Source organism: Periplaneta americana, chromosome 1 (genome assembly GCF_040183065.1).
Source record: "Periplaneta americana isolate PAMFEO1 chromosome 1, P.americana_PAMFEO1_priV1, whole genome shotgun sequence".
NCBI lineage: Eukaryota > Metazoa > Arthropoda > Insecta > Blattodea > Blattidae > Periplaneta > Periplaneta americana.
The window spans coordinates 154294886-154322279 of record NC_091117.1 but is presented as its reverse complement, the minus strand read 5'-3'; the positions used below and the strand labels follow the sequence as shown (position 1 = coordinate 154322279).

The 27394-nt window shown below is 33.4% G+C and overlaps 1 protein-coding gene across 1 annotated transcript in view; it reads left to right on the top strand.

Annotated features, from left to right (window-relative positions):
* The window catches only part of tun (N-terminal glutamine amidase tungus), a 31100-nt gene extending 9739 nt beyond the window's left edge, over positions 1 to 21361 (top strand). Inside the window, exons 2-5 of the mRNA XM_069829933.1 lie at positions 200 to 353; positions 3597 to 3742; positions 5505 to 5629; positions 14698 to 21361. Coding sequence (XP_069686034.1) covers positions 200 to 353; positions 3597 to 3742; positions 5505 to 5629; positions 14698 to 14804 — 532 coding nt within the window. The 3' untranslated portion in view covers positions 14805 to 21361. The remainder of the gene's footprint in view (positions 1 to 199; positions 354 to 3596; positions 3743 to 5504; positions 5630 to 14697) is intronic.
* Positions 21362 to 27394: the final 6033 nt, after the last annotated feature.

Genomic DNA, 27394 nt, shown 5'->3' with positions numbered 1-27394 from the left:
ACAAATGTCAAATGGTTTTTATTTATTTATTTTTTTTTTTACAGTTACTGATCAGTTGTAGCTACTTACATCTAAATATTTTTATTTGATATTAAATTTGGTAGTCTGTTGTAAAATGCCATAGCCTACAGTATATTCTCAAATAAAGTACTGAATATTTTGTTAATTTTTCTTTTTTGAATATATGTTGTTCCTGTAGTGAAGAAAACGTATGGAAACTGTGCAGTGATGTAAATACACGACACCAATCTGAACTGCAACGTTGCCACATTGTATTTGTGTCCAATGACTGTCGCACTGTGCCATTATGGAGACAGAAAGCTGGAAAAGAAGAGGAGAAGCTGGTTATATGGGTGAGAATATCTCTAGAAATCACTTATTTTACTACACTCTAATCTTGAAATATATAAGATAAAAATCTTATGGTTGAAGGGCATAATATTTATAGTTCAGTTTAACTAAATTAGTTATTTACTTATTGTAAATACAGTTCATTCCCTCATGAACACAGCCAGTAGTTGACAGCTCGCCAATGCGCCAACCCCCAGAAAAATCTGTTATACTATCCCCATGATTCAGGCTCTGGCTTTTTCTTAATTACATGTTACATAATTTAAAATTACAATTACAATCACAATAAACACGTACCTTTGTCACATGAGATGTTGGAAATTATGTCCTGAAGATAACTGGACATTTTTTGATTGTCACTGTTGTTATAGCGTGAAGAACATGTATGGTATTTTGTTTCAGCTCAGTGATGTTTGTAGGTATCGGATCTTGTATATAGGTATACATACTCTTTCAGGATAACCCCACAGATATGCATCAGGGGGAGTAAGGTCAGAGGAATTTGGAGGAAAGGAGTTTCTATGTTTCTTGAAATTACCTGTCGTGATAATTGCTGGTGCAAAGTTCTAGTGACACTCTTGCAATGTGTGGGGTAGCACTATCTTGTAATCACTCTGAGCAGAAAGGAAGATATCTATTGCAACAAAATCTTCTTTAATGTTGAACAAAGGGCAGCAATAACTACAAGAAAAGAAATAATTTCTATTTCGAAACTACCCTTTAATAATTCCAAATAATAGATATAATTCCATCTTCCATCTGTCGATTAGTTCCTATACTTTCTCATATTATGAAAATAAATATTAATGCACCTACAAATGAAATTATTTGGCAATACCTTCCTGGTTTACAGTTAAACGATTTCCATGTTCATCTTCAATGAAGTAAGGCCCAATGAGACCATGCCCTGAAATTGCACATCAAATTGTGACTTTGTCACTGTAATGAAAACATGTAACGCACACAGTTGGCCTCTTGAATCCAAGAAATTGTGTCATATGCTTGTTAATGAATCCATCCAACGAATCATGACATTCATCCGAAAACCAGATGTTGGAAAGAAAATCTTCATTTTAATACAAATTTTCAAGAGTCTGAGCACAAAACAGATGCCTTTGCTTTAAAATAGATCATGTGCTTGCAGGCGGTGACTAATCTGTATGCAGTACAAAAATGCACCCAATTCATGGATCATTCGTTGAACCAATGTTCTCTTCAGATTTAATTTCATGGCAATCTTAGGAGAATTTTGTCAAACACCATACTCTATGTGCATTGTCTGTAGCGTTTTTTCACCTCCCACTTCTTGCTTTGTGTTGTCACAAAATTAAGCCATTTGACCTGAATTGACTCATCACTTTGATTTTGGATCTATATGAAACTCTTCTTCATAAATTTCACATACTGCTTTCACATTAGCTCCACCACCTTGACCAACTGCATATGAACGAAAAATAACACTCTATGAGGAATTCTTTTTCTTGGATACTGAGTACTATTTTTAATACGTTTTTTTCACAATCTTCGTTAGCAACAACTGAAGTAACAATTAACAATGCCACCAATATTTTTTTCTTGCTGAGCTGCAAGTGAAACATATCAAACTTCGGTATACTTTATTCTGGACTGTATTGTACTATGCTGTGCTAAATATGACAGAAATGAATGACGCTTCACAATTCAATATTTGAATATTGGTACTTATTTATTTAACATACATTTTATCTACAGATGATAAATAATCAGAGAGAGTGGTGTGATGAAACAGCAAAATTGGGACAGTGGTGGAATAAAATAGCAGGGGGAACCGAAATCGCTTTTAGTGTAATTGTTTATGAAGCCATTTGTATTAAATGGAGATTTTTTGATCACAGATATAATTAAATTATTTTTTTATTATTGTTAAGATAAGTAACATGTATCAGGCAGTATTTGTAGTTATTCCAAATTCATCTCTTCATTTCTGTTCTAATTACATTGCTCTGTGCGGGCTATTCCATATGAAATCGATCAGTAAAAAACCTCGCATTTTTTTAATACTCTAATTTTTTCCCTACTTATACAAGGTGCTGAGGAGAGTGCATTTGCAAAAATATACTAGCGAAAGTCAAACGATTTTCGTACTATTAAGCGACAAATTTAGCTTAGTTTATAAAAACAAGCCTCTTTCAACGCTCAGAACTCTGGAACCATTTACTGCAGAACATTGAACGGGAGCTCATTTTGAAGCTGACAGTTGGTAGGTTATGTTAAGAAGTAATCCTTATTTTTATTGTACACAGAGAGACAGATAATCTGATTTTACTTACTTTTAGGCTTTTTGCCAATTTGTAAAAATGTAAAAAAATATTGAGAAAAAACCTTGCGTTGTTAAGAGGGATTCGGCATTGTTTTCTTAGTGCCTCGGCAATAAGTTTCGAGGGTATTAAATAAATTATTTTCACTCGCCTAGACTTGAACGACGCAGTACCGCATGCATTGGTCGAGAGATGAAGATAAGCGAGCATTGGGCGTCATTTTACTCCTGTGTTTGTGAAAACTTGTGATAAAGTTAGCCCAGCTATGTGCTACTAGACGAAACATCACGTGTTTGTCACCTGACCTTAATTGTCTCGGCTAACTCCTGCCTCACAGTCAGCTGGTTACTTCACACGCGTACTATTTATTTTCTTTATTTGATATTTTCAATACTTTCTTATCAACGGTGCACACAGTAAAAAATATGTGTTTATTTGTACTTTCAATGCGGAATCTAAGCATATATTTTAAAAATATTTTTTCATGGGCAAAGGCGTCTTAATGAGGAAAAATCTAAATTTCTCCATTTCCATAAAAAGTAAGAAAAACTGTTCACATGTCAATATAAACTTTAATTTCTCAGCATCAAAATAAACCATGATTTTGATCATTAGGTGAAAGGGTTTCGGAGCCACAACAGTTTAAAGTTGCTAATTTTATGAAAATACGATAAATTTAAATATTTTTAATTTAAACACTATGAAGTTCTGATGCCTCAAACTTTGCACCAAGCATTGTATCACAGGTTGTCAACGGACAGAAAAAGTTTCATTGTATTTAAAAATTGCAAGGTCAATTTTCTCTATATTTCGGTTGATTTGAGATGGAATAGCCCGTGCATTTTGTATGTGTGTGCGTGCATGTGTGCTTATTTTTCACAAGTTCTGTTGATAAATAGCAACTGTATGCATTGCCTGCTTTAGTCATTTAATTGAAATTCTTTATAGGATTATCATGTGCTGTTTTTATACAATCCTGATGACCGATGTCTCGTGTACGACTTGGATTCAGAACTACCATTTCCAACGCATTTCCATAAATATGTCACTGAGACATTTCGCACAGACCAGATTCTGAAGCCAGACTACTTCAGGTAAGTGTTACAGAATCTCCCTCTGTGAGTGTGTGTGTGCGCGTGCGTGCATGTGCGTGCACTCAAACCTCGTCTTTAATGAATAACAGTTTAAGTGAGCGAAACATGTTATTCAGATTTCTATTTTCGGTTATTAAAAAGTCTCTTGATTAAAAAAAGTATTCAATAATCGCAGATACTGTTTACATTTCTCTAAATAAACCAATATGCAAAGCCAAATTCCCAACATAGTGGACATGAGCAGCATATTGGTTCTGGACACACCTTTATAGTAATGAAGAAACCAAGAGCCTTTCCATGTTTACCAAAAACAACTCAAGCAAATCAGTAGTGCAATTTTAAAATCAGAAACAGTGGAGATGATCATTGGAACATACTGCATCCACCTCTACATTATATATACAAACAGCTTGCTATTTGAAGAAGGCAAGTCCATAGCAGATACTACATTCCATCAACAAAAGAAAAATATTTCATTCCATGCTCTTTTGTATCAAGTGTTGACACACAGTTACTAGGTAACGACTCCAATGCTGCAAAGTCATCGATGTAATAGTCATGTGCATATTTACAGATTAAAAACAGTAATTCAAACAGTGGAAAAATACAACTCCACTGCATATGTTTTGGAGTCATATCTGTTGTAGAATCAATAGACCTATTTTCTACAAAAGGTAAATACATCAGCCTACATTGAATACCTGGCCATTGCGGAATACAAGGCAATGAAATAGCAAAAATTGCATCAAAACCTTTTTTTAAACCACAACTAATACTGTAGATTCATTTGATAGAACAATCAATGAGGTCCACAATCTGGCAATTAAACAGTAGTGTCAGAACATTGGCTAAAAGGACAAACCGAAGAAACACTCTCAAGGTCTTCACATCTTAAAGAATATTACTAACATATTTCTTTCACAAAACTGAAAATAGGTAAATATTGCAACAGTAGTTTTTTTTTTTCTGGATGTGGAAGTTTCAATTGAAGAACACATTTAAATCCTAGAATGCTGTTGGAGCAGTCAGACCAAAGATCATTATTGCAAAATCAAAGATAAATGAGGAACACGAGTCAATAATACAGGACAACTTACTGCATTGAACCCTTAATAACTGCACCCAGAAGTACTCTTCAGAAGCTTGATCAAACCCAAAATCAAGCATTGTGGGTTTGTTTTTGTAAGCAATAAGCAAAGTGATTATAAAACATCAATAGGAAGGAGACAGACTATTGTTAATCCAATGTTTTTTCTTGTCACAAGTTTTAATGATGTTGGAGAAGTCTTCAGAACCTTCGCAACAATGCTAGGAACCAGCTTTCCTATTTTCTTGGTTCGAGAAGAGATCACTGTAATTTTATAAACCTGCAGAAATAACTGTCCGCAAAGTAGGACACTATAGCAAGGAAATGGCGAGTTCCTCAGCTTTACTATTCTTCCAAGGAGATCATGCTAAGGATTTTATCATTTTTAAAATATCTGTCACCTTTGTCTGGGTTTGAACTTGCAAGCCTTAGATTTAATGAAATGCATAGTAACCATTAGACCATCAAGAACAATTTTTTTGTAATTTAGTGCATATATAAATCAAAATTTTACTTTCACTTTGTCTCACTAATAATATGATTTTAGTGATACATGTTTGTATAATATTTTTAAATGTTACAGTTTTAAAACCATTTCTAGATAAATAAAATTATTCTTGTCAATTCTGTGTTTATATTTTATTTTTGTTTACTAATTACTAATTTGTTATATAGGTATTTCCGAGTCATACCAGCTCTACTGTTCTTGCAGCAATTTGCTTCTGATCGACGCCACATGAAGAGGGCAGATGGGTCTTGGATCAAGCCTCCACCAGATTATCCCCCCATCTCGACACCAGGTGTGTATCCTTCTTTATCTCCCCTTTCCTCTTATCATTTGACTAATCGTCTCTGAATATACAGCTGAGAGGACCAACATTTTTCCCACATTTCCTGGGGTATAAGTTAGATTAGACTTCTTTCAACCTTCAACTGATTGTAGCACGTTATTAATTTCCTAAGACAAATAAGGTGTACCTGTAGGTGAGGCAGGTCCCTAGGTAGCCTGTGTCTTTTATCTATTCGTAAGTACTGTATTTACTCGCATTATTGACCCCCTCAAGTAATTTCTCCTCCAATGTTGTTAGGACCTGATTTCCAGAATTCTATTTTCTTCACATAATTTCTTCCTCTTACTTCAAACGAAATTGGACACTTCTTTTCCCTTCAAGAGCGTCTTTCGTGAAGATTTCAAGTATAGAAAAACTAAACATGAGAAACTCAAAGTCTTATTCAACCTTTCTACATCTATGATTCCTCTGACGACAAGAAAATTATTTGAATTTATTGCCTGTTGAAAGTAGTGCAGTGTAAAATACATGTAGTGTACATTTACTGTCTTTATCCAATTAGCAAATTAATTTTGATGTGAATATTTTACATGCCAAGTAACACCATGATCTGAGATTAGTCAAGATCAGGCTAAAGGCATTAGAATTGACATAGTGGTACAAGGAAAGTCATAAAACTTACAAATGGATTTTAGAGATCTCGGACGTTCATTGCCACCCTTACATAACCCTGTCATCGATCCCTATCCTGAGCAAGATTAATCCAGTCCCTACCATCATATCCCACCTTCCTCAAATCTTTTTTAATGTTACTCTCCCATTTACAGCTCAGCCTCACCAAAGACAAAACTGTCCATAATTGCTAAAATTGTGTGTATATATGTAGCTATTTAGTATTAAACATTGATTTGATTAGTACAGACCCAGAAATAGTGCATATTGAGCATGCACAATATTTTATAACTGGAACTTGGAAAATTCAGGTGGCCCAAATTTTGTTTCTGGGTCTATACATGAATTGTTTGATGTTATTTATGATCAGATTATTCTCTATATTTTGCAGTTCTCACTTAATTCACCCCTTCTTGATTTTTCACCTTCGAATTTTGAGAAAAAAAAAAAAGAATTACACTAGTAAATATTGTATATTACAAATTTGCATAACACCACAAAAATGCCTGTCAGCCTATCATGAATTCCTATCAAAGCATATTATTAATTTTCATAAGTAATTAAAAAGTCGGGTTTTAATTCCGCAAGCATATAGTTTTTATCAGAGTACCATAAACTGGGGTAAAGAGGATCACATGTGGTAAAGTGGATCATATGTGTATTGCCTAGATAAGGCAGCGCCACATGGATCACACATGAAAAAAAAAAAACCTTTCTTCTATAAGTGCCACTAAAAATAGTTTTCTTTGCATGTGTGAACCATGTGGCGCTAACTTATCTAACAATACACATATGACCCACTTTACCACATGTGATCCTCTTTACCCCAGTTTACGGTATATTACCAATTTTCATGAAATAGAAAACTACTTTATTGTAGATTAGTAAGATAGCTTATGGTTTGTGATAAGAATACAAGATTATTAGAGATTATTAATATATACAACCAAGATAAAGGATCAGCTTAGAGCAGTAAGGGAAATTATACAGGGAATGCAGTGACTAATATAATTTTGCAGTTTTAAATTTTAAATGCTGTTAGGATGGCTTGTGAAAGCATGTGATAAGTTACTACCAGTTAACAATCCACATAGCCTTTACATACAGAGTATTACGTAGTGCAAGTGTTTTCCCTCTGTTCTCAAACAGATTGAATTTCAATTGAACAAATTTAGAAACACTGACTGAATATCCTGAAGATAAAAGTCGCGGATTCAAGATCTGGTGATCATGGAGGCCACAATTACGACTTATTAATCTGTTATCAAAAATCTGATGTAAATCATTAATTGAATTTTGTGCATTATATGCTGTAGCACATCTTAAATGAAGTATAATGAAATTTTGCTTCTTCTGTAAGTTCTTAAAAGATGGATTCAAAATGTAAGTAACATTTCTCTCAGAATTTATTCTTAAATTTTAAGGTCCTATTATTGGTAAAGCACTTACATCACACTCACACTAGACACCAATTTTTTTTATAGTGAAGGGGATGTTAGGAAGTAAGTATTGGGTTCTTACTGCTCCAGTACCAGTACCTGTTGTATGAAGAATTAACATAACCTGATTGAATCATGCTTCATTACTGAAAAAAAGTTAACTATGCATCAACAAAACTGTCACTTGCTTTCTGTGAAAACCAGTTACAAAAATTAATTCTTTTTCCTAAAATCGACTCCTTTAATTTCATGTACTAGAGTCACTTCATAAGGTCGAAGATATAATTTCTTAGTTGCATTCCATGCAGTGTTTTTGCTATGCTAACCTTGCTAAAGACCTGTGTAGAGAATTTTCAAGTGTTGTCATTGTTTCGTCAAGATTTTGTTCTGTTACTACAGTTCAGTAATCCCTCTTATCTGTGAAGTCTGTATCTGTAGTGAGATGTATTTGGGAACATTTCGTAGCTGCCCTCTTTCACTTTCCGAGACCAAATTGCTAACTTGTCTCGTAAGGCAGATATTTTGTCTGTTGCTGTTAAGATATTTTCATCCTTGCCGTGCACTTATTATACTTGTATACTACAACTATACACACTTCTATGTGTCTGTCAAGGACACATATCTACAAGGCAGATAGGTAAGCAAGAGGTGACCAGCGATTTTCTTACTTCGTTTTAGTTATCATAAGTTAATAGCTCAAAATAATGAAATATACCAAACAGTTCGTGACATCCCATAAACCTTCAGGCGACACCCCGAGTTGAGAAGAGTGGAAGGTGTCACACATTCTATAGTAGAGATAAGACTTCTCGACTATTGTCTTCGAGTACGGTACCTTCCCATGACTCTCCTACTTAAGTTTCACTGGAATGTTGTGAAAATGAATTCAAAATATCAGCTGAATTCTTAGAAGTTATGTCATGAACTGAATGTGATGTACACCCATACAGATTTTGTAAATATGTCAGGGATATTATATTAACTTTGATTAAACTGCATCCATGAAAATAATTTGGTGAATCTTTTATCAAAGGCTGTTACACTCTTGCAAGTCATAGCGACCATTGGAGAAGCAGAGCAGTTCTTCTCTAATTTAAAAAGAGAGAAAACATTTATGCTGAATACGATGTAAGAAGGTCAACTTTGTGCACTTACAATGTGTCAAATTGAAAACAGATATTTGGTATCGCCAAACTACAGGAGAAGAGATGAACTGACTTTATTTATAAACAGTTAAATTAAATTAATGTGGCTGCCTCGTGTAAAGTGTTCATATTATTAAGTAATGAACTGTTTCATTGTTATAACTTCGGTACCTACTTATCCTCCTGACCACTAAAAACTAATTTTATGTCCCTACTTTGACATTGTTCTATATTCACGAAAAGAGACCTTAGAACCAAACAGGTCACCAGAGAGGCAAGAGAAGAAAGTATTAGGGAATAAATAGTATGCATTGCACATAGGCAGATGCCATTCTTTTGTGCATAACAGCTGATACTAAGCAAACTGCAAATATTATCATTTCTCAGTTAATTATTTCAGGCTTCAGTTAACATTTCATTCAGTCACTGGTTAGCAGCTAACAGTTATACCTTATTTTATTTCAAGGAGTGCAGTTCGGTGATTCCTTTGAACACCCATTTACAGATTTATGACTTTCTACACAACAGCTCTGACAATTCCATCCTGTCCCCTAATTCCAACATTGCACAGTTGTCACAATCCTGATGACCTTCGAAATTATGCAGTGAAACTGACAGGATTCTTGGAATTCGGAAACGATGCGGCAACTCTGCCTCCACGTGGATTTGAGGGGCACCTGTCAATTCTTCTGAACGAGGGTTGTGATTGGTTACTAACAAGAGAAGACAAGATTTCCGTCATAGTAAGGAAGACATTTATTTATGACAACCAATTAGTAGGGGGCAGTAGAAGGTCTGTCGGCAAAGTCCTTTCTATGAAACTGCACTCCATGAAAAAAAATAAAGTATACAAATCAGTAATTATAATAATTAGATCTCTGATTTTAGGATAAATGCATATTTTATCTAAAGGAGCAAGCAAAAATTGATAATGTTTTTTCACGTTTCATGTAAAATCAGTACTACTGTTAAGAATTTTGTGACTAAAAATGCTTGTTGTACCTAAAATCACTTATTTTATTAAAGTCATTGCAAGTAAAGTACAATTTATAGAACATGTAAAAAAAACTCCAGCATTAGTAAAGTTGAATTCCACAAGCATGCTTTGCATGGGGAACAGGTTGTTATCTTTTCCATGCGGGTAGGTGATAGGTGAAGAAAGTATTTTGTAATCCTCCATCAAGGACAGCAATTTTTCGACACGCTCTTCCTTCAGTCACTCTTCTTCCACAACCATTAGTCACTTGCTGGAACACCGGATTGATGCAGAGGAATGTTATACCAAGCATCTGGAAGAAGTAGCTAGTGCAGTGGCGTGTGGTGATAAATAATCCTGGTGGTGCACAAATATTTATTATGATTATGATTATCATATTATTATTATTATTATTATTATAGGTAGGCCTACTAACCACGACATAACTACCAATATATGTTATATAGATATAGATTTACATAATTTTGTTAGTCAAGAAATTGCAGTTAGTCAATTTCCTATGTGGTCCAGTAATAGCAAAGTAAAATGTTCAATTTCTATTGCAGCATACCGTAAATAATAATTATTGTTTTCGCTATATTGCGTTTTATAACAAGTTCACACGTTCACAAGCATTCGATACGTGTGTCGTCTCCTCAGCCTTAACTGCTAAAAGTCAGCAGCTTTCTTTATTTCTTTGAAATCTCATCATGGCATACATCAAAATGGCTTGATGGCAGTAGCGGCCGGTGATCGAAATCCTCGGTGAGGCCAGATGCAACTAGTTTAAGTGCCTCCGATAGAAAATGTTTACGCGTATTTATGATATTAATTATGATTGTTATTATATTATTAATATCATTATTACTGTATTATTATTATTAGTCTATTATTATTACTAGTAATGAAAAATAATAATTTCACTCACCAAATAAGCTGTTATGCTGCGAGTTTCAGTGATTGTTTCAGTGTAATGAAGCAACCCATATTATGTGTTGAAATTTCCCTTTCTTTCTTTTATTTTTTTTTTCTTTGACAGCAACAAACAAGGCCAACAGAGAAGTTTATTTTGCACCACATTACCACTTAACAATTTATGTTGCCCATACCAGGATGCGATAGAAACTCACGTTTTAAGATTATCTGAGTCGACCTGGTTGGCAAGTTGGTATAGCACTGGCCTTCTATGCCCAAGGTTGCGGGTTCGATCCCGGGCCAGGTCGATGGCATTTAAGTGTGCTTAAATGCGACAGGCTTATGTCAGTAGATTTACTGGCATGTAAAAGAACTCCTGTGGGACAAAATTCCGGCACATCCGGCGACGCTGATATAACCTCTGCAGTTGCGAGCGTCGTTAAATAAAACATAACATTAACATTAAGATTATCTGTCAGAAAAATTGTCAGCGATGACGTAGGTATCTCGGTCGGCTCTCTCTTTATTTAAAACTTCCTTTCTTTCAATGTTATTTCTTCTCGAAAAAGGACACTTTAACAATGAATTAACTACACCAGCATTATTTCTGGCATTTGTTTCTGTTTATATTTTCCCGAAATATATAACAACATTGGCCCTGATTCACTACTGTACTACGAAGTACAATAGTGCAACACCCTCACTTAAGTCATAAACTAAGACATAAGAGGAGAGAATAGTGTGGGTCTCTGCCTGCCAAAGAGCTGGAACGTTTGTTATTTATGGCCTATTTAGGAAGACAAGTCACCCTATTCCCACCCCACTCTACCCTTGAGGCCGGCCCATGGTTGGGAGGAGTGAAACCTGACCAGGCCAAACGAATTGTGCCTCAGTTGCAACGTTTTAAGCGCAACCTCAAAAGCCCGCGAAGACACACGAAAATTCAGAAGCAGACCCGGCACGAGCGATCCTGGCCTCATGAACAAATTTTACTGCAAAACAGATCTATATACATCACAAGTCAGACCCGGCACGAGAGATCCTGGCCTCAGGAACAAATTTTACTGCAAAACAGGTCTATCTCCATCACAAAGTTTTCAAATGCTTCTACAGCGATATATGCTTCATTAAATAACTAATATATTACATAAAAACAAAATTTGATTTTCGTTAAGCCAAGTGACTGAGGCCCGGCTTCACTTGCCTCAGTCAATCAGCCGCCACTGCTTGATGGACTTCGTTCTGTATAGTGTTTGATGTGCTCTTAAACACTGTTGCTCTTTCCAAATGTTCCTTAAGAGTGCGTCTAATTCAGAACTAAAATTGATGACGCCAGAAAAATACTAGTGTTTAAAGATGAGTTTCCGCCATCGTGACCTCTTAAAGGCAACAAAACCGCACGCACATATCTGTTCTTGGTAACTTTATCATTGTGAAGTGCAACAATCCAATTGTGTCTGTATGTCTGTTTGACCCAACACTGCTAATTTAACATTATTGTTGAGTGTGCAGCTGAAGAATCGTGTTTTTATTTCTTTCATTCATGTGCTTCAAATCAATCATACCTACAGAACGATAATCAAAATTATTTAGTTACTACGCACAGTCCTAAATTCAAACAGAAAAATAAATACAATTCATAACACGTAGCCTACTTGTTTTTGTCAATGAATGTTCGCCGCCGAACAATAGGCAAGGAAAACAAAATACAGCGTCTTTTATATTGCAGCCACATATTGTATTTTTTAAGTCCGAATGTTGAATTTTCTTGTCACTTCTCTATTACTGTTCTTCGTCACTTATAATTTTAATTCCTGTGTACGTCTGCCCATCTTCTTTATTTTTATCTTTTCGTGTAAAGTTCTTACAGAAAATTACATATTTAAAAGATTTTGCACACTATTCATTGCAATATTTATGACAGAACGGGCCAACAGCGACTGCAGAACACATCTGAAAGTGCTCCTAACCCCGCCTACGCACACTGTACTGGCTCCCTACCATGCTCCAAAGCCTGTCAGTGAAACTCTACTACTGCGCATGCTCGAATGGAACAGTGTGCCGCAAGTGTCGAGTGGTAAACCTAAGTCCCAGGCGTCAACAAGAACAGTACACGTACAGCGTTATTTTTACATAGTACCGTATTATAATAAAGAATTATGTCGCTCACATAGTCTACTGCAGCTCATTGATATAAATTTAAAAACATGTTATTTGAAGAGGTGATGCACTGCTCCTGTGCTCCTTAAGAGAAATCGCCACTGAGCTAGTGAATTGTCATCAGATAGTATAGCATGTGTCACAGCTGTGAAAGAAATGTATAAGATAGCTGTTTGAAGAGGAATATTGTTTACATTTAATCTAACTTTTCCTCTATGTCTGAGTACCTAATCAAACTTGAAGAAAATGGAAAATTCATTCCAGAACTAATTTCTCTAATTAAGAAAGCAGAAACGAAACTTAAAAGTACAACAAAAATGGTTATTGAAAAGAAGTTAGAGATAAATACTAAGAGTATCAGATGTTATGAATGGAAAATATGTAGACCTACCAGAGGAAATAAGCATGTCAAATGTATCTAAATTTAAGTTTACACTCATATCTATATCCCTTCTCTGAAATCTGTAGAGTAATTTAGCACATGACATCACTTGGGAGAAGGCTTGTTTTTTTGACTGGCACTCCACAGATTCCACAGTTGGGATTTAAGTGTCTCTTGAGATATTTTTTTTTTCAGATAAACAACAAAGTTTAAGTCCTGAAATTTTAGAAAAAATAATTATGTAGGTACTGTAATGTCAATTATTAAAAAGGAAGAAAATGGTTGGAAATTTTCAACAATTATTTTCAGAGAGAAAATGAAAATGTGTAGTATCAGTTCGAGGAAGTTCATTTTAGAGGTTACAGACATACGTTTTACAAGTAATTAAATTAGTTAATATGTATATGTTTCCTGAATTTATGTTCATGTTGTTAATGGTGTAATATTAGTTTGCATTAAAATATATTCATGTCTATATGTATTTTTGATGACTATATGAATAAGTTTAAATCAAAGACGTAGGATTGATAATGAAGGGATAGAAAATTAGTTTAGATAGAAAGAAGTAGTCAGAAGTTTCAACAGTAACATTAGTTTAATGATGTGAACGTAAATAAAGAATAGACAAGTAATGGGAAGGATAAGGGGTCTGTGTAAACATAATTGAGTTTAGTGATTAACTAATAAATGTTAATAGGAGAATATAGACTAGAGTAAGGAGGATTATTTTTGAGCTACAGGATAAGAGGATAGAAAGGTTTGTTAAAAGTACGTACTAAATATGAGCTTGAAGTTATGATAATGTACACAAAGGTGGTGGTAACACAGTATATGGGACTGTGAGGACCACCACTATGAGGCAGTTTGACACAAAATAAATAAAAGTAAATAACATTTTTGATGACTAAAATTATATTTTCAATGCCTTAAAGACAGTATTTTAGGGCCTGTTTTAATGTATCAGTGACCTGCTTTAGGTGCCTGAAATCACATTTTTTTACAATCTAAAAATCCGAAGTCTAATAATAATAATAATAATTGTCCAATTATTAGCGTGCAATTTCTGCAATTGATTAATGTTAGTTTTTTTGAGAGGTGAATGTTTTATGATGTAGCAAACCATACTTGACATCTAACACAGACAAGGCCATGAGCGAAGAGGTCCCATAGCTCTCATGGACTAATTCATAATCTGGATGCAGTATGTCACAGCCTTCTCAAATTTTAATACCACTAGCCACGATTTGTCTTGGTTGACACTAAAAACTAATCAATTATAATCAATAATCACTATATCATTTCATCAACTCTGCCTGTTTAAGAGTTTAAAAAGATGATTAAATACCTACCCACCTGCATACTGTGATTTTTGCTTGTATGTTTTACAGCAAGCACGCACAATTTGGACGAGTTTATCAACATGGATCCAACAAAGGGTCTTGGCCAAGTGATGAATCTCACACAGCTTGTGAAGACTTTCTACCAACAGCCATAATCTGTATGGTTGGCAGCTTGTCTTTTCACTCTTAACTATTGTTGAATAGGTTGGGCAACTGTCTTTTCAGATTGCATTGTTGTCAGTTTGTGATCTGGCTTGACCTTACGTTACAACAGATAAGAATATATTAATGAGAGATGGAAATTATATTAGTCCTGTAAAGTATTCAACATGAAATAGTTACATACAGAATCGTTCATTGCATTTAACAAACTACTTTTGAGAAGTGATGCCATTTCGAACAAAGGGTCTTGCCATGACATGTCAAGTTTTAAGATTTTAACATTTATTTTTGTATTTGTTAAACTTATTTATAACATTAAAATCTTTAACTCATTTGCCCGTAGTGCAGTATGTTTAATAAATATTCTTGTGATCATTAGACCTCGGATATTTAAGCTCGTTTAGTGTAGGCTGAAACATACGTTCTTTAATGCACCTAGTTTTAGGTAAGATCATCGCTCGAAAGTTTCTCATTTGCATACATTTAGGGATTTTTACATAAAATTGTTGCAAACTATCCTGTTCAAACCTGAAAATCAGGTCTAGTGATCATATACCACAAGAAATGCTACATATTTGTATAATTATGTTTTACTCTGCCATTCAGTTCACATTTAAATTAAGAGTGATCTGCTCATTCCTTGTGAATAAATAAAGAATATCTTGAATGTTAAGATATTAAGATGAAGCATGGGCATACTGTTTATATATTTAAAATTATGTGTAATTGAAATATAATTAATTTTGTGGATTGTATAAAATGGTAAGTATTCTCTGCCATCATATCTTTATTAAGACAGGTCCTTTAAGACCTTTTTAAGTAATAAGTAGATAGTATTAATATTTATTGTTTTTAAAGCAGGATTTATAATAAGTGGTTGCTATAGTTTTTACTTAATTATTGAGGATATGCTGGCATGGACAGTTTATTAAATTCTTAATGTTTATATTTATTTGTTGTGGTTGAAACCCGTGTTCTGGTGGTGATTAAGTGCAACAATACGCAGAATTGTCCATCCATACATACATTGCAGCTATTAGATACGTAACGTCGAGACCAAAAAGATGCAGGCAGTGGTTATATAATAATGTTGAATGCAGTATGGGGCAAATGTTTGTTTTAATTCTTAATTTGCTGTTTTTATTGAACATTCTGAGGTTAGTTACAACATAATATGTTGACTTTATTTTTGTCTTCTAACCTCATAATGTAATTTGCTTGTTGAAAGCTATTTGAAAATTGCTTCTTCATTATTGGTATGTTTTATATAATGAATGAACATTTTTCATCTTATTTTACACAAAAGAAGAATTTCTTGTTATAAATGGAAAGTGAACTATTGTACTTAGAAGAACTTTTACCTTCACAATTTTCATAGTTATAATCTTGTTAGCACCAGTTTCTTAGCAACTTTCATAACTTCTCTTGCTTTTCCACATCTGAAATACATTGTGCTCAGGATGTGCATGTATTGGTCATATTGAGGGCAGAGTCTCTAGTGGATTAGTGAACAACTACTGAAAAGGAGAATATGATCACCCTTACCTTTCGTTTGCAATAGGGTGGTGGTTTTGCTCTTGGAACATGATATCATATGCCTTTTCATTGCTCAATGTACAGTGGCCAAAGTAGTATAAAACAAATTGTGAAAATATGTTATTTTAATTAATTGTATAATTTTTATGGTTAAGTGAAATGTTATGCATTAGAAAGTGCATAGGATTAGCAATATTTGTACATTGAGTATTTATTATTTCCGTTTCTTTTAATCATTTTTAAAAGTACTCTGTTTGTAGAATTGTTTTCCTTTCATGGTGTGTTGAAATGATTACGTGATCAGTTCTTTTTACATGGAACATAATTATAACCAAATATACAAATCTATAGTGAAATTATCTTCCACTTCTGATATTCTTACTTCCAGTACTAAAATAATGCAAAATCTTAATCTCTGTACCAACAATGATCTTACAAGTGCAAATATGGACTAACGTTTGTTATATATTCTAGTATTGTTGTTGGAAAGGTACTGTTGTTAATTTTTTTAATGTCCCAGCAATTGGCTATTTTTGTTTAATCATCATTCGTAATTATCTATTTACTCTCACTAAATTTATTTTTCCTTTTCTCTTCTTCATGAACTTAAGAGTTTTCTAACCTCAACTGGAGAATCATTGAGATTTACAGTAGAGTTGTTAACAAAGAAAGTTGCAAGAAAATGGGGGAAAAAAAGGGGAAAAAAAAAACTTATTTTTGTACCGAAAGTGCACACATCTCAGTTATCATTCTTCACTCTATATTCTAGCATATACTTATATAATTTAATTTCTTGAAGGTTACTTTGGTTTTCTTCGTGTAAGATTTAATTCAACTAAGTTCACGAGTTTGAATATGCCAAGAAGGGAATAATCATAATTATCTGATGTTTGAAACTTCTTCTTGAGCATTATTCTTGCATCTTTATTATTCAATGGCTGGAAGTACTAGATCTTGTTCTTTCAACTATTGACTGCTTCCACCTTGTTCCACGTCAACTTAAATCTTCTGAATGCATGCTAAGAATATGCTTGCTGCGGTAAATGGTTAGAAATTATCTTTTTCGAGTGGAGTTTCCAATTTGTTTGCTAATGTATCTGAACATTCAAGTTTTGCCTCCATATAAGAGAACAGTTATTCATATTTTGTATATTTATTATTGGAAATAATTATACTATGTACGCATATAATGCTGCAATGTCTAAGGTTTGTATTAAAATTATCTTAAGGATATAACTTTACGTTAAGTGAAGGAAGTATTCAATTTTTTAAATGGTAAATTACATAATTTTAGTTATAGTTCTAACTTTTTAACGACTTTCGCATTTTAAGTAGTAGGGTGTTCTGTGTTCTGATATGTGAAATTGAATTCATAAATAGCAGGAATTCGTTTCATATTCTGTTTTGCTATATTTCCGTCCTTATTGCATATGATGATGATTGTTATTGTTACGCTGTTGTTGTTGTTATTATTATTATTATTATTATTATTATTATTATTATTATTATTATTTTGCAAGAAAACACACTGTCAAATCAATAAAGCTAGGAGTTTTAGAGTTAAATTTGAATTCACTGTCAGGAATATGTTGTTACTATGTTTTTCTAAGGATATGTCTAAAAGACGGGAGTAAATTCGTACGAGATTGTCGTTTAAAATTTAAAAATGCATTGTGAAAATGATTAAATTATAAAAAAAATAAATTTACAGTATCATATAGTGAAATGGAATACAGAGAATGTCTTAATTATTATAAAAAAAATTTTGCGATGTTGCTCTCACATCGGGAAATATTGCTACCTGTTATTAGTCCAGCAATTTTTCCCCTTCAAATACTCTCCGATTTTCTCCCTCTGTTATAGTAATGTAACAAAGTTATTGTAACCATAACTTGTTTTACTTTGGGACCTTCAGAATGGAAGGGAGAGAAATGCCCTACACATAAATGATGCTCCTGTGTTCATTTATGTGAAGCTCAGTTAGCTCTGTCATTAGAACAGCAGATTACAGACTTAAAGAGCCTAGGTTCAAGTACAGATAAGTTCAGGTACATGGTACGGACCACACTATCTCTATCTAATGCCAAGGTCAGGAAAGAATGGCAGCTTTACCTTCTTGCCTCCCATGTGCCATGTAGTGCTCCGATGACACATGAAATGTTTATAGACACCTTTTCTTATATATCCATTTACATATTGGACGAAAAATGTATTGTGATTTATGGTTGGTTGGTTTGTTTGTTTGTAATGGTTAGTTATTGACCTGTGCCATTAACCTTGTTGCTTCTCAGGAGAGTCTTGGAAAATCTCTTCCCTCTTGCTTTTGTCTGTCGAGGCATCTGCAGTGCAATAAGTGACTTTGTTCATTATTTCCATACTGTGGCAGTTTGTGCATAGCTTTGTTATGCTAATTCCCATTTCATTCAGGTGCTCGTTGAGACAATCATGACCAGTTTCTAATCTAAATAATGCTGTAAATGACTTTCGTATATTGTGATTCATATAAATTTGTAAATAGATTTCATTTGTTTAAGTGCGAGTATTTTCTATTTACAGAATTTTATTCTAAATACAAACAAAGAATCTTCTTTCTTTGTATCAGTGTTTCGAATTTTCTATGTAACTTGATTAATTTTTCAACGCATCTTTTGTCTTAGAATATCTTATCTAGTGTTGGTACAGGTTTGTTATATAACAATATCAGATAAGTTCGTGCTCTTTAGAGTTAGAAATAATAGGTCTTTCTTCTTTGAATGGTAGTTCAAGGATATTGTGTTTTTGGCATAGGACTAGTTTGTCTAATTGAAGATTTAAGTTGACATTTTCTGTGAGTGAATTCTTTTGGCGTCATTAGCTAACAGTTATTATAAACTTGATATTTAATTATAATTTTCTGCTATAACAACTGGAGAACTCTAAAAGTTTTGCTGAAAGAAATCGCGATGAAAGAAGAAAATAATAATTTAAAACCATGTTTAGTAAACATAATTGTTTAGTTTACATTTATGAAATATGTATGTAATATAAGAGTTGTGTGCACTTTCACGGAATTGCCTTAAAATTATTTTTCTCCACCTTTAGTTTGTATAATGTTTTCTCTCTACCAATATCTCACCTTTAATTTGTACAATGTTTCTCTTTACCCATATCTTTATCAATGCCTTTTTAATCTCTCTTTCTGATGGATTATTCTAAAGCATGCTGGATTCTTTGTACATTCCACTGAACTGTGGTTTTTACATAGCAGGCTGCATACATCTGCTGTTTATCGAGACATTGCAAGATTTTAAGGATGGAGGGGCTGGTTTTCAAAGCAGGCAGTAAGATGAGAAGGTGTTTCCATGTTTCTTATGCGAGAATTTACGTTTCCCGTGTGAATTATGTATGTGCATATTATGTTTTCTATAATCAGATATTTGTTACATAGATTATGCCTATTTTGTATGTTTTCTATATTTTGCTCTAGTATCATCTTACATCTTGTTACTATCTGTGTTGATTCATAAAACTGTTCTACTGTTGTACGTTTCAGTCATTCTCATGTAGTTTCTCCATAATTGGGATTACAAAGCATTTAACACTTTGAGCTTGAAGACATTACAGAGCATTCCTTTATTTATGGCTTAACTATGGAGTAGTAATAATAGTATTTGACTCTTACACCCTGACTGATCGGCACAAAAAAAACTCACTTTTGGGGATGGGTAATAATTGTATGTGAAAAACTTATCGACATTGAAAAATATGCTGAAAGTATTGGCCTAATTTCAACACATAAAAATGGCATACATAAATATTAATATTACTCTGAACTTTCTTGGGTACTTCAGTTGTGTCTCATGGAGTGAAGGTTTGCAGAGTTTGCCCCCTTCCCCAGTCACATGAGAGAAAGAGAGAGAGACTGATTAGTTCTCTCTCTATCTCTCGTCTTTTCATGCTGCTGTGGATTTTGTCGTGCTTTAGTCTGTGTTTTCTGTTACTCACTTCACTTGATTGGATTGCCTGTTGTGAAATTCAGCTCTCTCATTCTGTGATTTCTGGATTTGAGAGTTGAGAGACTTCAGTAATTAGTGCAGTTCTGAGTTTCATCATCATCATATCGTCATCGTCATCATCTCCATGAATTGGACGATTCTGTTTGTTCTAGTTGTGGTTATACAAGTTTACTATGTGATTAAAATTAAAATTATTTAAAGTTTGCGTGATTAATTATAAATTCAGATTTAAGTTGATTTAAAATTCAAGATGTTACTTAGACTAAGAAACATTTGTTTAAAATCATGAATAATTTCCATTTGAACTATATGAACCGGAAAGTCAGAAGAATATTATTATTAATCTGTTAATATAACTGATACACTGCGACTTGTTTCTTATATAAATTGATATAAATCGTCACATTGTGATAACTGCAATTTTTAATAGTAAAAGGAGACCCATGAGTAGGATGTTATACCATCACTGGAACCATATTCTGTATTTTTGTCGAGAACTTATAAATTGTAGATATCAGCCTCATGCTTCTTGAACGCATGTGTAAAAATTTTAGAGCCTGTGTTCGTTTTAAATTTCATGTAGTTTTGAATCTCTGAATCATAAATATGAGAACATTACTCACACTCAGACTATAGACTATTTAACACGCACACATATCATGCCAGCTGGGCTTATAAAGAATTCATATTACGAATTTATATCTAAACTATAAAAATGACCCCAGAAATGAACGTATTACTTTGTATATTTTTCTTTGTTGTTGCTCTTCCTCTTATCTTAGATAATCAATCCTTTAATCTTCAAAATTACTTACGAAACTCCTTATCACATGTAAAATTCTGAGCGTAATGTGATATTATAACCTGGAAAATATGGTGAAATTAATATTATTATGGTTGTAAAGTGAGTTACAGAATAATGGAAATTAAAAAAAAATACATCACCCCCTTCTCCTCTCCAGGGATCAAAGTTTATTTAAAATATGGCATGCAATAATGGAAATTTGAAAAAAAAAAAAAAAAAAAAAAGTGTGTGTGTGTGTATATATATATATATATATATATATATATATATATATATATATATATATATACACCCTCTCTCCTCTCCAAGAATCAAAGTTATTTTAAAAAGTGGCATTATTTTGAACGAATGTCTATGTGAATTTTCGAGGCACAAGCATACTTACTCTTTGTGTATCTCCAATGATTAAGAAATACTTACAGTAAATGCTGAATAGTACTTTAAAAAATATAACATTTTCTGGTTTCTGAAAGTCACTTCATTTCCATTATTCAAGAGTCATTCTTTCCATTTCATTTACATTGTTAGTTATGTTATGGAATGATTTGGCACCTTTGGGTTTTATGGTTTTTTTTTTTTTTTTCATGGAATTCTTAGTGCCTACATTGTTAACCAGCCTGTGTTATGTAACAAAGCTTTGACCAAAGATAGCAGCTAGTATTTACATTTTACTAGATATATATACATATAAAATTACACAGTGTGTGTTTGTGTGTGTGTGTATGGGAACTAGGCAGAAGCCCAACGGCCTAATGTAATGCAGAGATGATAGGCCTCTTACAAAGGGCGATTGCAGATTATTGAAATAGTAAGTAGATAATTGCTAGGGAATTTGATGGAGAAAGCAGTCATCTGTGCTTTGTGTCAGAGAAGGTATTGAGTGTTGTACAGGGTTCATAAGTTACAAATATTATGCTTAGAAGTTCTGTTATTGTTTTTGGTCATTGGTCACTACTCTGAACCTTTCACACTATATTTTTTAATAAAACTTGCACGCCATATGTACGAATTTGAAGAAATCAGATGTTCCCTTCTTCCTTCCCCCATCTCTGTATAGTGTTCATTTCTCTCTTCTTTGATATATATATATATATATTTTTTTTTTTTTGCTGACGGTTTTATTTCGTTATTTCTTTCTATCCCTTTTCAAGGATTGAGCTAGAAATTTTTTGTTTTGATTTTTATTTTCATTATAAGAAGTCCTTTTGAAATACTGTTATCTAGCGTTTTTTATAGATGGTTTAACCATTTTTATTTTTATTTCACAAAACATATGTTTAACATTTTATTATTTCTTATTAAATGTAAGTACCACGTGGTTTACTATTCGCTACATTTTCAAGACAATGTGTGAATTTGCTTCACGTGACAAAGGATATCAAATTATATATTTGGAAGTTTTTGGTGTGATATTTGATTATGGGATTCTCAGTACCATCAACAAGTGAATGTCGGAAGTATTCTCAATGTTACATGTTCTCTGGCACATTGTTACAGTGATGTAATTTGCTGCTCCAAATCCTGACATTACACCTATTTTACTAATGAAGGCCTATTCAATGCCTCTAAACCAAGTTGAAGTATTCATTACATATTATTGTGAACTTTCTTATTGAATCAAAATAATAAAAAAAATATGTACTGTAGTTTGTAATCTTTAAGTATATCAATTACCCTTAACTTTTTCATGGAATATTAATTGTATTTCTACTATACTTGTAAAATCGGGATTGCTGGAGTTGGTAGTCTGTTAAATTAACGAAGAAACGAATATGAAGGTTGCTCTAACAAAAAATCTAGTCATGTTTAAATTTTCATTGTTAGAAAATATATAGCATACATCAATCATTCCATTTCCCTTCCATTTGGCATAAATATAGTATGGTATAATTTAGTTGTAATTAATATAGTTTAAACTTGCTAATATTATTTTCTGAATTCTTATTATGAATTTTATTCATGTTCATTATTGTTTGAGTTTTAATACTATATACAGAATAGAATTTCATGTAATTAATTTGTGTGTGCAAAACTTGTTCCATAATGCTATTCTACATCAAGACCTAACAGGCTCACAAGAGAACAAAATAAATGTGGTAACAAAAAAATGCAACTGAATAGGCCCTGGAGAATACAATGGCGCATTTGGATGGGCAGTACATATGAAAAGTCTGAAATTACGTAATTGCATAGCTGAAAGAGTTTATGCAGGTGAACCTACATTTCATCATTCCAAAAAAAAAAAAAAAAGAGGTCCAGTAGATGGTGATGGTCATGATAATGTGTAGGCCTCGATTTTTTTAGTCCTATGTACAGCGAAGCAATAGTAATTTTCAATACCAACTTTGCTTTCCTTTAAGTGAAGTTAACTCTGCATTGAGTCAGTGTGATGCAGGTTCAACTGTAGCAGTCAGCTGACAACTTTCTGGCAAAAGGACCAAGATTATTTCCTTGGCACATATGTGAAGCTTTTATTATTCTTTATACTGTACATTCTGTAGCTTAAAAGAGACTTTTTCGTGTACTGTACATGGTTTGCTCCAGTGTAATAACTGCGAGAGGAATTTTATTTTGCTTGGGAGTTGCAATTGCTTATATCCCATATGAAAAGCATTTGAGTTGTGAACACATTATGTCTAAAATTACTATGTATTCTGTTTTGACGTCAGGGTAGCTCAGTTGGTAGAGCAGCTGGCTACGGACTGGAAGGTCCGGGGTTCGATCCCAGGAGGTGACAGGATTTTTTCTCGTTGCCAAACTTTCAGAACGGCCCCAAGGTTCACTCAGCCTTCTATAAAATTGATACCGGGTCTTTCCCGGGGGTAAAAGGCGGTCAGAGCGTGGTGCCGACCACACCACCTCATTCTAGTGCCGTGGTCATGGAAAGCATGGGGCCCTACCTCCATGCCCCCCAAGTGCCTTCATGGCATGTTACGGGGATACCTTTACCTTTTTACATTTCTGTTTTGACGTCAGAGAAATTTAAAAAAATGTTGAACTATAATTTTTTTCAATATCTTTAAGCTCGAAGTGTGAAATGTCACAGAAACAAAGAAGTGTTATTTTAGTTTATAGATTAGACAATATTCTAATAAAGATTCACACTATGGGTGAAAATGCTCAGTATTTGTGCTGTTCTGCAGATTGGAAGGGTAATGAGAGATGGTTTTTGTTTTACTTGTGTACTAGTGTTGTATATTAATTTTATGTTTTTTTTTTTTTTTACGCGTTTAATAATTTATGAGTTATAGAAGTGTATATAGATTTATTTGTTAGTTGTATATTCATGTTTATGTATAGTGTTATCTGTCTATTTTGTTATTTGTTTTCAATCGTAGAATTGCTTTTTTGTTATCAGTTTTTAACAGTGTTTGGTTGCATGCTCTAGTATTGACCAAATCAGAGTGTTATGGTTAAGTCGTTTGTGAAACAACCCAGATGTTACGTTGGTATGTGATAATTTTTGGCACCCAACTCTGGGCACTCCTGGTCAATGTACGCTATGCATCACATTTCTCTGTGTGATACTTATCAATGAATAAGACTGCAAATTTCTGCCTTCTCTCTTTTGTATGTATTAACTTCCTGATATAAATACATACGTATGTAAGCATGACTGTCTTTCCATTCTCAAGACTTTTTAATAATTATCTCATAATATGAATGCATGCATATAGAGGGGACGAGGGAGTGCATGTTTGTATATTGCCTTCCATAAGAAATTGATATTCTTTCGTGGCCTAAGAAATTATGACATATAAAATTGAAGTAGTTCTCTATGTAATTCTTAACACATTTCCCTCTAAAAAGTGTATTTCTTTGTATATAATACTTCATGAGAAAAAATGGTGGTAGTTAAAGATGTATATTCTAATTGCATATTATAAACTTAGAAGTTTCAAATATTGAACACCATAATCATGTAGTAGTTACTAATATGTATTATCCTAATTTCTGTAGGTTTTTATTTTCTTTTTGAATACATTACTGTGAAGATAATGCAGTTGACTTTTGTGTGCTTGTAATCAGGTTTCATATGCCAAATATTATTTCTTGTCATAACTGAAATGTTTTCCATAGCCAAAAGTAGTAACAGGAATTTGCGAGCTTTTTCACATACAGTGCACTGCTTCTGCAGCTGCATTTAACTGTAGTGGTTATTAGAAGAATAAAACGTCGAACTATAAAATGAAGAGCTTTTGGGTCAAAGAATAAATAAAAATAGAGTTACAGTGTCCCCAGATAATGTTTAAAGTAGATAATTTTTATTATACAAAGCTGCCAGAAAAAGTCAGTATATTTCAATAATGATCAACAATACTAATCTCGTAAACAGTGTTAGCAACTTACTTGTTTGAAATTATGTTGTGGAAATTTAAAATAATGTATAATATTTACATTATGTTGAAGTTATAGGACAGGAACAGTATAGCTTATTTTAATATAAATTATTAGGAAAAATAATGTATTCAAAAGTCGATCTGGTTGGTGAAGTTGATATAGCACTGGCTTTTTCTGCCCGAGGTTGCGGGTTCGATCCCGGGCCAGGTCGATGGCATTTAAGTGTGCTCACGTCAGATTTACTGGCATTTAAAAGAATTCCTGCAGGACAAAAATTCCAACACACTGGCGACACTGATATAACCTCGGCAGTTGCGAGCATCGTTAACATTTAACATTTGTATTGAAAAAATAAAGTCCATTTTAGAATTCGACACATTTTGCAAGTTAACCTATTTTTAAGGTGAGAAAAACAAAAACTTAGAAATTAATAGAAAAATCAATTTTAAATTATATATGTAGATTTTTTTTTTTTTTTTTGTATTCTAATATTTTATAATTTTGTGTCTTAATAACTAGGTGGAAAGGAACTGGCCACCCTACCCATTATCTCTTGGGTTAGTTGCCTCATGAGTGATGCCTTATTGGTGTCACTTATGAGATTGAAACCTGCCTTCGAACGGTTGACTAAACAACATCACAATAAAACAACACCTGGGCACAGCACATAGAGGACCAATACACATCCATATGCCTCGGCAGAGGTGAATGATCATTCAACCAATAGGGAAGTGCCATGTGGTTAGCACGATAATCTCCCTTCTTCCCAGTTAAAGCTGGTTTACAAAACCAATGTTTGCTATCTACCACAACTCCCCAAATTGATCATGATGCTGGATGGGCACTGGTTCCATACACTGCCCGAAATTTCATGAGAAAATTTTGTCCTCATATAGACATGTACTAGCACGTTTTCTGTAATGCTAGTCCAGGTATAATGCCTTAGACCACGACACTACGGAACGGTAATACACAATAGTTACCAAAGAGATGAAATAGCCTCATAGACTTGTCCATTGTGAATGAAAATATTATTAAGCTTTGTTTACAGTGACCATTATGAGTGCGTAAGCTCTGAGTATCTTTCTTCTATTAGAGAATTCTGATAATTTCACATATTCAAATTTGTTTCCATATTCGTACTATTTATGTCGAGAGTCTAGTTAGGTTATTGTCTGCATTTACAATGTTATTGATTGGTTATAAAAAGTAGACTGTAACAGTAAATCGCCGTTTTTAGATCCCTTTAAAACTATGCATGGAAAATGTAACCTGCATTATTACTCCTCGTTAATAGTTATTTTAAATTTGTTAATTTTTAATTAGAAACTTTATTCAAGCTATCTACGAGAGTCAACTACACAAAATATTCAAAGCAGATACATTTTTAGTCCCACCATTTTACTCCAATTTTACAAGGAAGTCCATGTTAAAAAGACTTAATTTTAACTAGCATTTCCCCTCTAGCCCTTCGATACGCATGACTACATTTCATTATATACAGCCATTTAAAATGTAAGGATTTCATCCATAAAAAAGTACCCATCAGAATAATTCTCTTCCTATGAGTACATAATTATTTCTCATATAACTAAGAGCAGAAAACTTATTTCCTATAATTTACGAACGTAGTTGTTAGTTTTTCACAAGTTACAGCCTTGTGCCTAATGTGACAGGCTGTGGACCATTGAGTTATTTCCAAGTATGTTCTTCTGCATGGTACGGAATAGTATTACATCAGTAAGATATTTTGAGAGTCTTACAAGTGTTTTTAAAACAACTTGGCTTGAGTGACCAAAGTATTATAAAAACACAGTTTTTCTTCATGTAACGAATGATATGCACCAACTTTATACAATTGATGTTTTGAAATTTAAAGAGGAACACATCTTGATAACTGTAATGA